Raw genomic sequence first — 15,960 nt, forward strand, 5'->3', positions numbered from 1 at the left:
ATCATTTCAAGGTGCATGAATTCATCTCATGACTGAATACACCTTTTTTAATGTAGATATTTTTATGACTGTGTTACATAAAGCAGCATATAAGCAGCCACAAGTAATGCAGAAAGCAATATTCCATTTTGTTGTTGTTGTTTTCTCTGATACATTTGTTGTTTGAACTAAAATTTTTAAATCTAAACTCCTGAAGTTGTTATTGGCTACAGAAGAACAAGCCTAAGATGACAACTTCTGAATCAATAACAAAGAAAAGGGGAATATTAGAACAAGAAAATGAAGGGCTGAAATGCCAGCTCTCACCGTGGAAAGGACCAGTTCATTTCTGAACAGTTTGTCAATGGGTTCACCTTTCCAGTGATTACCGGAGTATGGGACCAGTCCTCACAGCCCGGGAGCCAAAATGCAGTTTGGAAAATCATAGCATTTGGAATTTCAGAGCATCTATTTACAAATATATATATATATATGTTATACACACATATATATATGTTATATATGTATACATATATACACATTATGCATTACATATATGTACATTATATATGTGTTTTATATTTGCGGGAGAAATGGCTTCTGAATTACAATTAAAAAGTTTCTTAGCTCTTTTCAAATTCTGCAGCATGTTTGTTTGCATTTATTTATTGAAACAACAGTTTGAATGGATTACATGGTTCATTATGATTAAGCCCTCAGCTAACGCACTAGAAAAACAAATTAGCAGGACGACAGTGGGTATGTCCAGTGTTTCATTCATGATTTCATCTCTACACGTTACCTTTCTGCTTAAACATGAGCGATGGTCATTATAGCTGTTTATTTTAAATGTGTTAAAGGGTTAAGGGTGACACGTCGCCATACACACAGCACAGCTTAACGGGAGGCATAATATGTTAGGCGAGTCAGAAAACGTTAAAATCAGGAGCTGCACTTCTCCGGAATAAAGCCGCGTTTGTGTTCAGCTGGAAATTTCCTCGACCGGGCCACAGAGGATTCGGGCCCTGTGGTTTAGCTGGCGTTGGGTCCTCTCACCATGGCGCTAACCCCATCACCAACCCCACCACCAACCCAAATAAACACCAACCCCACCACACCAGCCCCACACAGGCAGCGCGGGCACCCGCCATCAACTCCCCCCACCCCGCCGCCATCCCCGGCTGAGGCCGGCGGTGCCCGGGAGCGGCCGCAGGGGGCGGGCAGCAGCGGCGGGGTGGCACCGCCTCCCCGCCCGCCCGGCGCTGCGGGGCCGAGGCTGAGGAGCCGGAGCGGCGGCGCTGCCCCTGCGGGCGGGCGGGAGGAGGTGAGCGGGGCTGGAGGGGGGCTCCCGGCGGGGCCGCGGCCCCCTCGGGCCGCCCGTGAGCGCCGTTTCTTTCCCCGCGGGGGCTCCCCGCTCGCTCCCGGCCTGGCTGTGGCGCGGAGCCGGGCCCGGCCGCTCTGCTCCGGGGCGGGCATTTTGTGTCTAGGGGGCTGAGGGGAGAGGTCGGGGCGGCCGCTCCCCTCACGGGCGGCGTTGTCGGTGTGTCCTTACAGCCATACAGACGGGCGCCCCGCGCTGCTATGAGCTCGTCCCAGGTGGGTACCCGCCGCCCCGGCTCCGGCAGTGCCTCGGTGACCGCCACCACCGCCACCAGCAGCAGCCGCCGCTCCGGAGCTGCCACACCGTAAGTTGTCGCCGGAGCGGGGCCCCGCGGGCAGCACCGAGCCCCTTCCTCACGGCAGCACCTGACAGAGCCACGGCCAGGCTTTGTCTGCTCGCTGTCCTCCTCCAGGGATCGTGCTGCCCGGGGCAGTTTGTCACAGCCGGGTCCCCGTCTGGCTGATGTAGCTCTGCTGTGTTTTCTTGGGTTTATCTAAGGACAGTTGTCAAATTTGTATCATTCCTGCTGTCAAATTTCTCTCATCCCTTTTATTTTTTTTTGTATCTGCAAAGCCAGTTATTTTGTACAAGGTGTTTTTTATCTTGCAGTGTGCTCCTGAACAACCCGTGTTAGCTACTTATCAGCTTTTCATCTGACTGTTTACAAGCTGATTGCTCAATAATTTGCTGTAAAATCTTTCCAAAGACTCGAGTTAGGTTAACAAGTCTTTACCTCCCTTGGTCCTCCTCCTCCCCCCTCTTGGAGGTATGTGCTAGTCTCCCTCTCGTGTCCTCTCTGACTTCTAAAGGCATTGCTTGGGTCAGCTCTTCAAGCATCAAGGGGGGATTTCATAAGTGTCCGCTGACTCGAAAATCTTTATCTTATCTTGGTCTTTTAACCTACCTCCTTCCACTTTGACCTCACCTTCTGTCTCCCTGCAAGATGAATTTCATTAAATATTTAGTCACAGTTAACCTTTCTGCTGGGGTCTGGCATAAGACATTTCACACTTCCATCCTGTTTTGCATCACCTATGATTTGTTCCTTTTGCTCTTAAGTAATGAACCTTGCCTTCCTTTTTTTTTCCTTGTATTGTCTTCATAGAAGCTTTGCTTGCTACCCTTTATGTCCTTTACTAGTAGTAACTCATTTCTGTACCATGGCTGCTCTGATTTTATCGCTACATGCTAGCATTGGCTCTTAATAATGATTCTTACCCATGTACCCCCACTTTTTTCTTTTTTCTTTTTTTTTTTATATCTTTTGTGTGACTTTTTCAGATCATTAAAGTACTCCTGATGCAGTTAAGACAGTCTTTACACACTTTTGCCTTTGAACTGCTTTTGTGCACTGAGTCCCTTTTGTGCACTGAGTCCCTTTCAGTAACTGCCAGCTCTCTGCTTTCTTCCATCTCTTAGATTATTTGCCCAAGACTCATGCTTGTCTATTGCCTGAGGTTGTTTTTATGAAGTCTGTTAGTTTTATTCCATTCCTCACATTCTACTTTCCTTAGAATAGTCAGAATCTGTGGACAGTGGACTGAATTCAGCTCAGGAGAGCAATTTATCATGTCCTATTCCATGTCCTATATCCCCTCTCATGGATTCTTTGGACAAAAACTGGAAGTAGGCTGCAGTATGGCTAAACAGTACCAGTAGCCCACTGTCTCTTGGCAGTTCCATTTCCAGTCCTGTAAGTTTTGCAGTACTTTCATATCCCATGGCATGAACTGGAATGAGGCTCTCTAATCACACGGTGAATGCATGCATATTCTGTGACGTCTACTTGATGTACATCTCTTCTTGTCTGATCAGAATACAACTATTCTCATTGTGTTCCTGGATGTGAACCCACCGTGGTACGGGAAATGCTGGCATTTTGGTCGTGTGTTAGCTGCATTTTGGGTCATATGGCACGAAAGAAGTCAATGTTTGTTTCAGTGCATGCATAAAACACTGTGTGCTCTACCTCTACCAGAATGCATAATTGTTGGAATCTTTTATTAGAACACTGATTTTGTGGTGACTTTCACATACTATTTTCCATCTTTAGAATCTCAGTCCAATTTCAGTGATTTCCTCCCTTTAGTCAAAAACTGAAATGAAAAGTACCCAGTGAAGTACATTTTTCAAACAGCTTCCTCCAAGCTTCTGGAGCACAAAGCTACTCTTGATTGTAGGAGATTGTTCTACACACGTAGTGTGTTCCCATCTAATGACTGGGTAAAGTTCCCCACTGGTTACTGTTATATCAGCCCTTAGATGATTGCTCAGAAAGAGTTTCATTCACCTTTCTGTGTGGTTTGCTGCTGATAGCTCCCAAGACAGCAGCAACCTGGTGTTTTCCCTTTACTCCTCCTTAATCTGCCTTTCCTTATTGCTTCATTGATTTTCAGAGCTCATTCCTATTCTACAGTGCAGAACCGCCTGTGTCAGAACTGTGGTTTCATGCAAAGGCTTCCTTCCTGGGGATTGTTTTGTGTTTTTGGTTTTTATGTCTGTCTTTTTGTGTTTGTTACAACTTTACTGACCTCTTCTCTCCAAAGCTATAGCAGTATTTCTTTTAATTTTCTGAGAGACTTTGATTGCTCACGGCCTCCCTTACTGCAGTGGTGAATTTGAGTCTTAAAAGTCTCTAATCTTTTTTTTTTTGATTGTGTGAAATCTGTCACACACTATCTGTCAGTGAGTCAGTACTGTGCTTGAATAGTACAAGAAAAACTTTTCCTTGTTCCCCGTGAAAGTAACTTTTTGACAAGTTTGTATGGTTGAACTGGACATACACAGAATATATTATTCTTATGAGAAGGATGTACATGTATTGTCTCCTTAAAACTGTAGCAGCCAGGAATAAAAAGGCTTTGAAAGGTCCCTAGACCTAATTATTGTATTGAATGGGCATAGGAGAAACAAGCTTTGTTTTTGAATAGGAGGGGAATCTTAATAAGAAACATTTTGTTTTCATTGTTATTTCTAAGTTACTGGATTAATGTCAGAGGAAAGTTAAGGGTGTATTTTTGTTGTATTCATTTTTCTTGTGGTCATATAATGCTCAAAACTAAACAATCAGTCTGTAATGTGACACTGAAATAATAGAGATTGTCTGCTGAATGGTGTTGTGATGTAACTCAGAGGCGTCCAGTACTGAATCCAGTTGTCAGCCTTGAAAAATGCAACTTTCCACTCCCTGAGAGTTCTATTTTTTAATTCAGACTGAAATCATAAAAGTACTGGTCCATGTATATCATTTATACCACAACAGTACTTAGAGTTGGAATGCGTCTGCCAAGGTTGCTCCATGCTTACCTTTGAAATCCACCATGAATGGAGAATGAATACGTAGATACTGCAGTCTTCAAAGATTTGAAATTTAAGTAAGTACTAAAACTTGCCCAGATTAAACTCTAGCTTTTATATTAGTGAGTCTTAATTTCCTTTATGAATATAGACATGCTGTCATACAAAGATCTGTTTTAAATATAAAGAGGAGTTTCTGTGTGCTGACAGAATTATTCTTTTCACGGAGACGCAATTATTTCACCCTTTTGTCTTTCATATAGCCTTTGTTGAATTCCCTGAAAAAAGTTGGTACTTTTTTTTGGAAAAACATTGTGAGATTCATCATGACAAACAAACATAATCACAGTAATAATACATACTATATGTATGCAGGTTTTATATGTGTAGCTCTTATCACAGTCCTCTTAAAACTGTAAATGAACCTCACTGCCCTATTTTTATCCCCTTTCCGAATAGCAATGCACTATGTTCGGAATAGCACTGCACTCTAAGTAATTGACTTCTGTCAAAATTGATTGTGTTTGCTGTAATGTAGGTGATCAGAATACATGGCTCTCATCACAATCCTTTTTTAAAACTGTAAATCAGCTATCTCAGTTTTATAGACAGGATACCTGAGCAGTATGGCTAAGATCAGGATTTCCATACCTAAGTCCTTCTAAATCAGATAGTTACCACTGGACAGTTTGGTACCTGCATATAATGAATGTGTTATGTAGAATTAGTCAAGAGTTACTTACTGATCACACTTCATACTGAAGAAATCTAACTTCTTTCCCTCCTTTTCATCTTTGTTCATTAATCACTGACCTTGCTGCCGTCTTCCTACAAACGTGTGAATTCTCTAAACCCTTCTACATTATGCATTTTTTTAAACCAGCATCAGCAGTCATGCATCTTTATGCCTCATTGATTTGCTGATTTTAATTAAAGTGGTTTTAAAAATATAGGTACTATCTTTCCTGTACTTTTTTATTTCCTTTTCAGTTTTTCACTACATTCTTATTTACTTCTGTATTATTAAAGTGCTTGAAATTCTTGTGCTTGTCCTTGTATTAGTGACACATATGCACTAATCAATTTTGTCTTGCTCCTTTATGAAGGAGAAAATAGAACATGAAAATTGGATCCACAGAATTTGTATCCAGAGGTGTGCATGGATTTTGACAGCTCATTAAAATGTATGACACTGCTTTTTTCCTTCTGTTATTTTCTCTTCTTTTTTTCCAGAAAACAGCATTGTAGGTTTGGTGACTTAGAAGTATGGAATCAATCTCTATGATGGGAAGTCCTAAGAACCTCAATGAAACTTTTCTACCAAATGTTGCCAATGGCATCAAGGATGCCAGTAAGATCACAATAGGCATCATTGGAAGTGGAGACTTTGCAAAGTCACTGACGATTAGGCTTATCAGATGTGGGTATCACGTGGTTGTAGGAAGCAGAAACCCTAAACTTGCTGCAGAGTTCTTTCCCCATGTGGTTGATGTCACTCACCATGAAGATGCAGTAGCCAAAGCAAACATCATTTTTGTAGCCATTCACAGAGAACATTATGCCTCTTTGTGGGACCTCAAGCACCTACTCATTGGTAAAATTCTGGTTGATGTCAGCAACAATACAAGAGTAGACCAATATCCAGACTCCAATGCAGAGTATTTGGCATCACTTTTCCCAGATTCCCTGGTTGTCAAAGGATTCAACGTTGTTTCAGCTTGGTCTCTACAGTTAGGACCAAAGGATGCCAGCAGACAGGTAAATTTTGTGTTTGTATTCATTTGATTTGTTTGTGAAATAAAAAAGACAGGAACTGGCTGTAGGCAGACAGAACTCATGGGATTCACCTTGCCTGACTTAGTGTGTCTAGTGTTGGGTGTTTAATTTGAGTTGGAATAGCCAATAAAACTTTTGGAGTCCAGTTTATCCCCTGTTTATGTATAGAATAAATGGTTCAAGTTGTCCTCAGGGATGCCTGCGTCTCTTTAAAGATTGCAGAGGAAATGTAGGTACTAGCTTAGACTGAACAGCTGACCTTTAGATGACTACAGTAAGAAGAAAAGAATGGGGTTCTAATGTCTTCTGGAGGAAATACATTAATTTGTATTCTTGTGCTCTGTGCAAGGATGAAGGGAGCCTTTCCCAGTATATTTTAGTTTAAGTATTGGTTGGCATGGGGTGAGCTTTGAAAAAGATGCACAGAAATCTGAGATCCTGATCCCAGGGCTCAGGAGTCAGTTCTTGTAAAGTGTTTGCATTCAGTGTAATGGCAAAGTGAATATAGCCCAGTATTGAGCTTTCAGAATATCCCGAGATCATAAATCAGAGGAAACAGAAGGAGGCACATATGTTTCTAAGTGATCATTCGTTTGATCCAGGACGGCTTGTGAACATCATGTTCCAATTCCTTCCCAGTATTTTCCCCAAATCCATCCTGCATATAGAAAAGGCAGGTTTATGTTTTTCTGGCTTCCCTAAAGCGTTACACAGACATGCAAGAACCCCGTCCTTCACAGCTTTGTGGACTCAGACATACACGAGAGCTGACTGGTGTAACGTAACTCCTGGAGATTGCTGAGTTTTCTGGCACTTCAGGCAGATAATAATGGAATGCAATCAATACAGAATTAGCATAATTTAAAAAAATAACCTCACTGTACTATTTTTATCCCCGTTTAGGGTAGCACTCCACTATAAGTAATTGATTTCTGTCAAAACTTACCATGTTAGCTGTAATGCAGATTATTTGCCCACCAGTTGTGGGCAAACTACCCCACTGTCAATTTTAAAGGGACTTTAAAGTACTTTCGAGTGGTGCTTTTCTTTTGCTATGGAGGAAATAAAAATGGTCTTTAGGAGGAGTTATTTGGCTGCTGTTTGTTTTTGTGTGTGTGTTTTGTTTTTTTTTTCCATAAAACATTCATTTTTTTGTGGAAATCTGGATCATGAAGTGAAGCTTAAATTATTATATATGGATTAGGCTGTTTTCTGCTTTGCATTCTGTTTGTGCTACAGCTGTTTTGGGGTCATCATTTAAGATGCCTGAATATTTGAGAGAGAAGAATTTCTGAAATTATTTTAATCATTGTTTGAGGTTCAATCCAATCCTATAGACATTTCAATATGGGGAATGAGACATTTTAATGTGTGGATTACCCTGACATCCCACAATCATCTTGTTGTTAACTTCAAGAAAATGCCAATTTTGTTTTCATTACTTTGTTCCTAAGTCAGTGTGCATATTTTCATCTTGGCTGGATTTGTGTATGGTTCCATTTTTAATTTCTATTTCTTATCTTGGTGCTATAATCTGGGATAGCGATGTACAATTTATAGCAGCAGTGCTGTGGTTTTGTCCTTGAGGCTGCTGGGGAGTTATTTTTTGTTTGTTTGTTCTGTTTCTGTTTTGTTTTGTTTGCTTTTTTTTAACCTTCAAGTCTTTTTCTGTGACTGCAATTCACCTGACTTTTCCAACAGGTCTATATATGCAGTAACAATGTTCAGGCTCGCCATCAAGTTACTGAGCTTGCCCGTCAGCTCGGTTTTATTCCTATTGATCTGGGGGCATTGTCATCTTCGAGGGAGATTGAAAACTTACCACTGCGACTGTTCACACTGTGGAAGGGGCCTGTGGTGTTGGCCATTAGCCTGGCAACATTTTTCTTCATCTATTCCTTCATCAGAGATGTAATCCATCCGTACGTCAGAAATCAACAGAGTGACTTTTACAAGATCCCCATTGAGATTGTGAACAAGACTCTGCCAATTGTTGCCATCACTTTGCTCTCCCTAGTGTATTTGTCAGGACTTATTGCAGCTGCTTATCAGCTTTACTACGGTACCAAGTATAGGAGGTTTCCACCTTGGCTGGACAACTGGCTGCAGTGCCGAAAGCAGCTTGGGCTACTCAGTTTTTTCTTTGCCACAGTGCATGTGGCATACAGCCTCTGCTTACCCATGAGGAGATCAGAGCGGTATTTGTTCCTCAATATGGCATATCAGCAGGTAAGGCAATGGTTAGCTAAGTAAGCCAAAAATGGTTTGGTTGTACATGTGACCCATGAACACAAAAACTCATGTTTTCTGAATATGTTCCCCTGTTTTCAGTGGAAAATATTTATGGCTATCATATGCAGAGGTAGTGCTTAGTAAGAAGGGAGAGTAAAAGAAATATCTGCGCATTGTTCTCATCTCGGTCAGGCTGCATTCAAGTTTGTGTAGTAGGTGGAATCAAGGATGTGTTCTGCTTAAATCCCTGGCAGTAACATACACAAGGAGAATGTAGATTAGACAGGGTAAGAGCAACACCACAGGAAACTTCTGAGTTTCTCAGGAAAGTTCTTCACTGAGTATTTTTAATACAAGGCAGATGTATGTATATCATAAGAGCATTTACAAGTGTGAAGAAGTACTAAGGGCAGATGCTGTAATAATATTCACAGATACATTTATGTTCGTAAGATAAAAATCCTGTTACTTTGTAACTTTTTGGACCAATGGTACAAACACTTTATTTGTTAGAAATTCTGTGAACGGTATCTATTACGAGCAATAGAGATTGACTGAATGTTCCCAGGAGCAATTGGTCTTGCATAATCATGAAATAATCTCTAACAAATCTCTCATCCTTTAGAATCCACAGTGTTTAAATTTGTTACATCATTTAGAAATAGTTGTGGATTCACCCAGTTTATGTTACAGGATATAGGTTTCCAACATCTGAAGAATATAATTCCTTTTCTACACTTTAGTAGAATGTTCAGATTTATCTCTTTTTATAAGATAATTGTTATTAATAGTATATAATGTTACATTTTCTTTTACCAACTCATCTGTTTTCCTGCTTAACATATTTTTAATCTAACAGAACCCAATACTAGCAGTAAGAAAATAGTTTGTTGGTTTGTTTGTTTGTTTTTCTTCCAACACAGGAGAAAAACTCTGAAATATTTGACCCCATTTTATAGAGACTTCTGTTGATACTTCTACTGTTCTGGAGAATAAAGTGTTTCCTTTCTACTCCTTCATCAGGTTCATGCAAATGTTGAAAATTCTTGGAATGAGGAAGAAGTGTGGCGAATTGAAATGTATATCTCCTTTGGAATAATGAGTCTCGGATTGCTTTCTTTGCTGGCAGTAACTTCCATCCCTTCAGTAAACAGTGCCTTAAACTGGAGGGAGTTCAGTTTTATTCAGGTATGTTACCTTCTAAATAAGAGTTTTTTTTTTTGTTAGTTGTTGTAACTAACTCCTTTTAATGATTATTATTATTATGAAAAGCACTTTGCGACATAATAGTGTGTTGTTTTTCCTATCAGCTAAGTTAATAAAAACAATATAAAAGCTGAGTTTAGACTTAGCAAATTATTAACGTACACAACATAAGCTATTTTCTAGCATTGTTCCAGTAGAACAAGCTCCTGAGTAGCATTGCCCCTACGTACAGTGATTCAAACAGACCTCTACCCCAGTGTTTCTAATACTGTAGACAATCATCAGTTGTGAATGTTGTTGCCCAGAAATCATGTCTGTCTCTGATTTTCCCAATTGTTTTGGAGATGCCTCCATCTTACCTAGCCTGATTTCACAATGCAGGTGGCAGAAGTTCCAAAAATTCCAGCCTCCTTGATCAAGGGAAAAAGACTTCAAGAGGAGAAGTAGTGCAGGCTCAGAGTATGAATTCCTTCAGAGTATGAATTTTGAAGAAGTGGGGGATATGAAGGTTGAGCAGTGATGCAGAAGGAAGGAACTGTATCTGCCCTACCAGGACCTAAGCTAGACAAAACAAGTATCTGATTACCTCTTCATGATTCAGAGAGAAAACACTCATAAAATCCAGACAGAAGAGCCACAGAATCAGGCAGTGATAAAGAGTGTGCTCAGCAGGAGACCCTAGGTGATGGAAACTTAGTATGAAATTCTGCAGGTATCTTAGCATGACCTTAGCACTACATGAGTAGGTGCTAACTGAAGAAAGAAGCTGTGGCAACTAAACTAATGCATTCGTTTTCTTAACTCCTCTTCAGCACTCATCTTTTTCTCCTCTAAATATATTTGGATAGCAAACAAAGATAGATGTGGGTAAGAAATAAAAGAGAATTCATATTTTATCAGAGCAGACAGAATAGCTTGGCTAAATCAATATATTGCAAACAGAAAAGGACATTTTTTGAAACCAATCTTGAAGTGTTCATATAAAATACATGGAAATGGAAAATGTCAGCAAGCAGTGCTGCACCTGGTCCTTCAGTTTTCAGGGAGTTTATCAGTTAAATTAGCATTATGTAACATAGGCATAAATAACCACTGCTTTTGTTTTCCAGTCCAAGAGTTCACACCAAAAGCAAACCACTCAAAGTGGCAATGGACAGAACAGATCGGCTTTGAAAGCTTACCTTTCTTAGTAAAAATGAGCACAAGTCAACCATTTAGGATGGTTGGAAGTAGGAAGCTTATTTTTTTGTAGACGTTCCTTTTGTTTGCTAGCACAACTCTATAAAATTTTCTGGGGCGATTATTACTAAAACCTTTCTTGCCCAAACACTTCAAGGAAGAGCTGCTCTGCCTTGTTTTCCCCACTAGAACAGAATACTTTCCCCCAGAATAAAGTATGAGGTGTAGATATTTAGCAAGTTTATGAGTAAGATTCCAGTCAGAATTGCTACAGGCAGTTAATAAGTTTAGCAATATCCTCTTCTTGGGAGAATTTGATGTATACCTCACATAAACACAGGCTTTGGAAAATGCCTGTTCTATGTATGCATTGTTAGGAGGTACTCAACCATTGTGAAGGTAAAAATCCCTGAAGCAGATTTGTTTCACAGCACATTTCTGTCTCCATATATGTACATCTTCTTGGTAATATTTTACGGATTTTTCTCCTACATCTTTTCTACTCCTTTAGCACTTTGTTTTCTGTGTTTTGTTTTTTTTTCTCCAATAATGCCAGTTTGTCCAATTTATCAGTAGCCTTGGCTGTGAATCCTGTACATTGGCTAAAAAAATAACTTTGATCAGGAAGGAAAAGAAACAAAATAGAGACGACTGACAAAAAAGACAAAAGAATTGGCAAGTCCATTGGAAACATGCTAATCTATTACTCAGCTTCCAGGAAACACAATTCAGTGGAAGATTAGGAAGCAAAGCAACCAATGTTCTTCCCTCCTTCTCAGCAGACTTTCTAGAGCCTTGCCAGAGGGGTTCTCAGCATTTACAACTAATATTGCTACATACTCACTCACCAGTATGAAGTTACCAGTCACCAAAAAGTATTCCTTCTTGCTGCTTTCAAGCAGTCCTCTGCTCTTATAACATCAGCATGCTGTGCCTCTCCCGGTCTCTCTTTGGTAACATCAGTGTAATTGATCTTTGAGCTCTTGTAGCCATGTTCATCCCTTTCTTTTTACATCTTAAGAAGTAAGGAAAAGATGACAGAATTCCAGTATGTATTCCTTCCAAGGCACAACTACATTTGAGGAGATCTGTTGTCTTTAATCCCTGCATTCCCTCCTCCATGTTGTCCAGTCATAAACCTCTGCAGAAGGAAGTAGCCTTGTAAACCTGAGTGACAGCTGCTCTCCCTTTCACCTTCTGAGAATTAAACAGATTGCGTTCTAGCAGTTAATAGCTTCCACAGCGCAGTCATCGTTTATTGCTCAGTTGAAACATCTTTTCTGTTAGCATCTATACGGATGGGCAGCTTTGGCTTTTTGAGGCTACTACTGGTCAATATTTGTCCTATGATCCAGTCCTGCCACCCAGTTTTATTTTACTGTTCCGCTACCCATCAGTGCCTTTTTCTGCACTGGTTGCTGTCTTTTTGTCCAAGCCCGCTTCAATCAGTTCTTCTGAGTTTCCTCATTTCATAACTGCTCATTGCTGTAATGCTGCAGTTGCAGGCACTGCTCTAGTCTTTGAGCAGATACAGGCAAAATCAAGTGCATCGTCCTTATAACAAACACAAGTGTTGTACTGACACAGCCTCTTGCAGTAAGTTTTTACTTAAGTAGCCAAGGCAGCCAGTCTTGCCTGTTCTTCTGGAAAAGTCATTGTCAGTAACTGCAAGCTGGGAAAGATGACATTTCTTAATGGGAATTTCTAGTGCAGATCCGCCCTAAATAAACAAACAAATGAACAGAAACCCCTCAGAACACTAAGTTGTGTGGAGAATGTCCTCTTTCTCGCTAAGCAATGTTGTTACTGTCAAAAGTACAGCACTGAAATACAACAAGAGAGGCAATTAAGAGCCTAGTGGAAGAAAACACTGCCAGTAGCTGACAAACTCCTCTAGGACTGTCTTTGGAGCCATATTATTACATCCATATTATTACATGAGTCGTTGAAATAGACCAGTACATACTACTAGCAGGTGCCCTGCCAACACTTCAAAGAAGCATACAACAACTTTACACAGGGAAAAAAAGAACTGAAGAGAGTCTCTATGCATCACATTTTTTTCTCATCCTTATACTGTTAGTTCTTAATGTTCGTATCAGTACTTGCTAGCTTCCATTTTGACCGTTAGATACAAAAACATACACAGATGTGTCAAAACTAGTTTGTAGATGGAGTTTAAAAAAGCATTAAAATGATTTTGAAAATTCTGGGAAGAGCTTGTACAGCATTTCCCTCCTGATTCTTTTTCAAGAATTGTTACAGTTTTCATCAGAAAACCTGATGAAGAAATGGGGGATATGATTCATTCGTGCCCTTTTCCCTGCTGGCAGCGATATAAAAGCAATGACTTCAGGACAGCCACACCACCAAAAATCTGCAATAATTTATCAGACATCAGGGTTGATAGTATTGGTTACAGCCTAAATTTCTTACCAGAATTTCTGTTCAGATGCTGCATTTACCATTTTAGTATCCATGAATGATCATCTTGGATTGTTTCATTTCTTACAGAATCGTTCTTAAAGAAACTAAAATGCTGCAGCATATCTAAACCTAGGTGGCTCTGATACGTCTCCACATTGGCAAAAATAATGGATAAATATTGGCAAGTTAAAAAACATGGTAGCGATCTGCAGAAATTAATGAAAGTACTTCTCCTTTTATACCAGTTAATCCTTGCAAATGGTACTGGCTCAGACATTCTCCTTTCCCTAGAAACTGGTTAATCTTGATGCAGAAAAAATTCTTTTGCTATTGTAGACCCTAATAGTCCTTTTACCATGCTTTGGAAAAGTCAATATATTAACTCAACTCTGCAGATCAGTGGCATTTAAAAGGGCAGATTCACAGAAACTGTGAATGACCCCCCCAGAAGAATGACTTAGGTTAAGTGATAAGAGGTCCTCTGCAGGGTGCTGTGCAAACCTTCTACTTGCCATTTAATCCAGTACTACCCATTTAAGAACTGCACGGTTGCCTTGTGCCATTCTGCCCAAATCCCATAGTCCTGATATTCCCATTAACTAGTGGGTAGCAAAAGGTAAGGGATGGTTTATGCAAAGTTCAAACTTGTGGATATAGGTCATAGTGAGGAAGAAGCAAATGGCACTTCTTGAAGCAATAAAACTTTGGATCAATAAACCCGGATCTCTTCCAACAGAGTTGCACTGTTCCATAATAAGCATGAATCTTGTTGCCATCTAACCTCATAGGTGAGAAACAGGAAAATTGCAAATCCAGCTGAGTTTGTTCTGGTAATTTCGCTGAGATTATTCCTTATTTATCTACGTGTCTTGTAATTGACTTTCATTACTTACAATTTGGACAAAGATTATTTTCATTCAATTTTGACTGCAGCCTATAGATTCTAGTGTTTTAAATCAGTGCTCGATTCAGTTCTTAGTTGGACAAGTGAACTTAAAACCACATAGTGCTAATTTAAAATAGCGCATAGTGCATTAACACAATGTCTAATGGAAATGTTAAAATCATGGGTTAGAAGTGTCTGATGAAGGACCAAGTGCTGTTATCTCATCTTTTTTTCCCCATTTTCTCTTTTTTTTTCAAAGTCTACGCTCGGATATGTTGCTCTGATCATAAGTACTTTCCACGTACTGATTTATGGATGGAAGAGAGCTTTTGAAGAAGAGTATTACAGATTTTATACACCACCAAATTTTGTTCTTGCCCTTGTTCTGCCCTCCATTGTAATTCTAGGTAAGATCATTTTACTTTTGCCATGTGTAAGTAGGAAACTAAGGAGAATTAGAAGAGGATGGGAGAAAAGCCACGTTATAGAAGAAGCAAGTGGGTCTGCTCCACATCTCTCCCCAGAAAGGATAACTGTGATGTGATGGTAGACTATTATTTGTTACTACTGTTGCAGATGGTCTTTTTTGTTTGTTTGTTGTTCTTTTGTCATAAACTTGTATTTTCAGGAGTTTATGTATTGTCTGAGTAAAGTCATTGTGGACTTGCTTGGCATACAGTACAAGCTCTCAAAAAAATTATAAGACATTTATAATTAGGAAACTGCTCCTTCAGATAACTACAAATACTTTATTTTGAATTACAGAGGGAAGATAATTATGAAATCAGAACATTTTAATGCGTCTTTGCACAGTTGTATCATGGCAGTATTTCATTATAACCATACTTTTGAGATATTTCTTTGACTCAGAGCATGTGTCAGAGTGTTATTTATTAATACCACATTTTTCTGGGCAGTGTCTCTTTTATTTAAACCACACTTCTGTGTTAGGGAGTTCAACATATGGGCTAATAGAGTTAGTAATTTAGGAAATAATCAGGTTTTGAAGCAACTGAAATTAATTTGTAATGAAGTGTTGCACATATTTATTTGTGTGTGGTTTTACAACTTTCCATGATTTGAATATGCAAAACCAATTTCAGTTATGGTTTAATTATACATCTTGTAAGCAAATAGTATTGTACTAACATGGGTTTTTTTAAAAAGAATCACATAGAATTTTACTTCTTTATTTCTTTTATTCTTTATTTCTTTATTTCTGTGTGTCATACAATGAAAATTCAAAACATTCTTGTGTAAAAAAAACATGCAAGTACACGTGCAAGCAACTAGTTTTTGATTTAAGAATGATTTTGAAATATCAGAAATAATACTGAGAGGTCTGCAAAAATAAAAGTCTGTTTTCACTTTGAAGCTCCAGTATGTTGCTACAACATGGAAGCATCACATTACTCATGCTCTGTGTTTCTACACTGGAGTTTCAATAGTTACACATGAATTTCCCAGAATCTGTCTTAAAATCTTACTATTTTTTTTGTGCAAATACAATCTTCTATTTTTATAAGAAAGTCTTACTTTTACACCAGATGTTTCTGGGATATACATCAATTTTTAAGAAACAAAATTATTCTTAGAC

The 15,960-nt window shown here is 39.3% G+C and overlaps 1 protein-coding gene across 1 annotated transcript; it reads left to right on the plus strand.

Moving 5' to 3' along the window:
• Positions 1-5,923: 5,923 nt before the first annotated feature.
• Positions 5,924-14,907, plus strand: STEAP2 (STEAP2 metalloreductase; the record flags this gene model as incomplete). The annotated part of the gene is made up of 4 exons (XM_084282817.1): positions 5,924-6,415; positions 8,135-8,662; positions 9,689-9,853; positions 14,623-14,907. The coding sequence occupies 4 exons, from the start codon at positions 5,924-5,926 to the stop codon at positions 14,905-14,907; spliced, it is 1,470 nt and encodes a 489-aa protein (XP_084138943.1).
• Between the last annotated feature and the right edge of the window lie 1,053 nt (positions 14,908-15,960).

The sequence above is a fragment of the Netta rufina genome (assembly GCF_964035555.1).
Source record: "Netta rufina genome assembly, chromosome: 2".
NCBI lineage: Eukaryota > Metazoa > Chordata > Aves > Anseriformes > Anatidae > Netta > Netta rufina.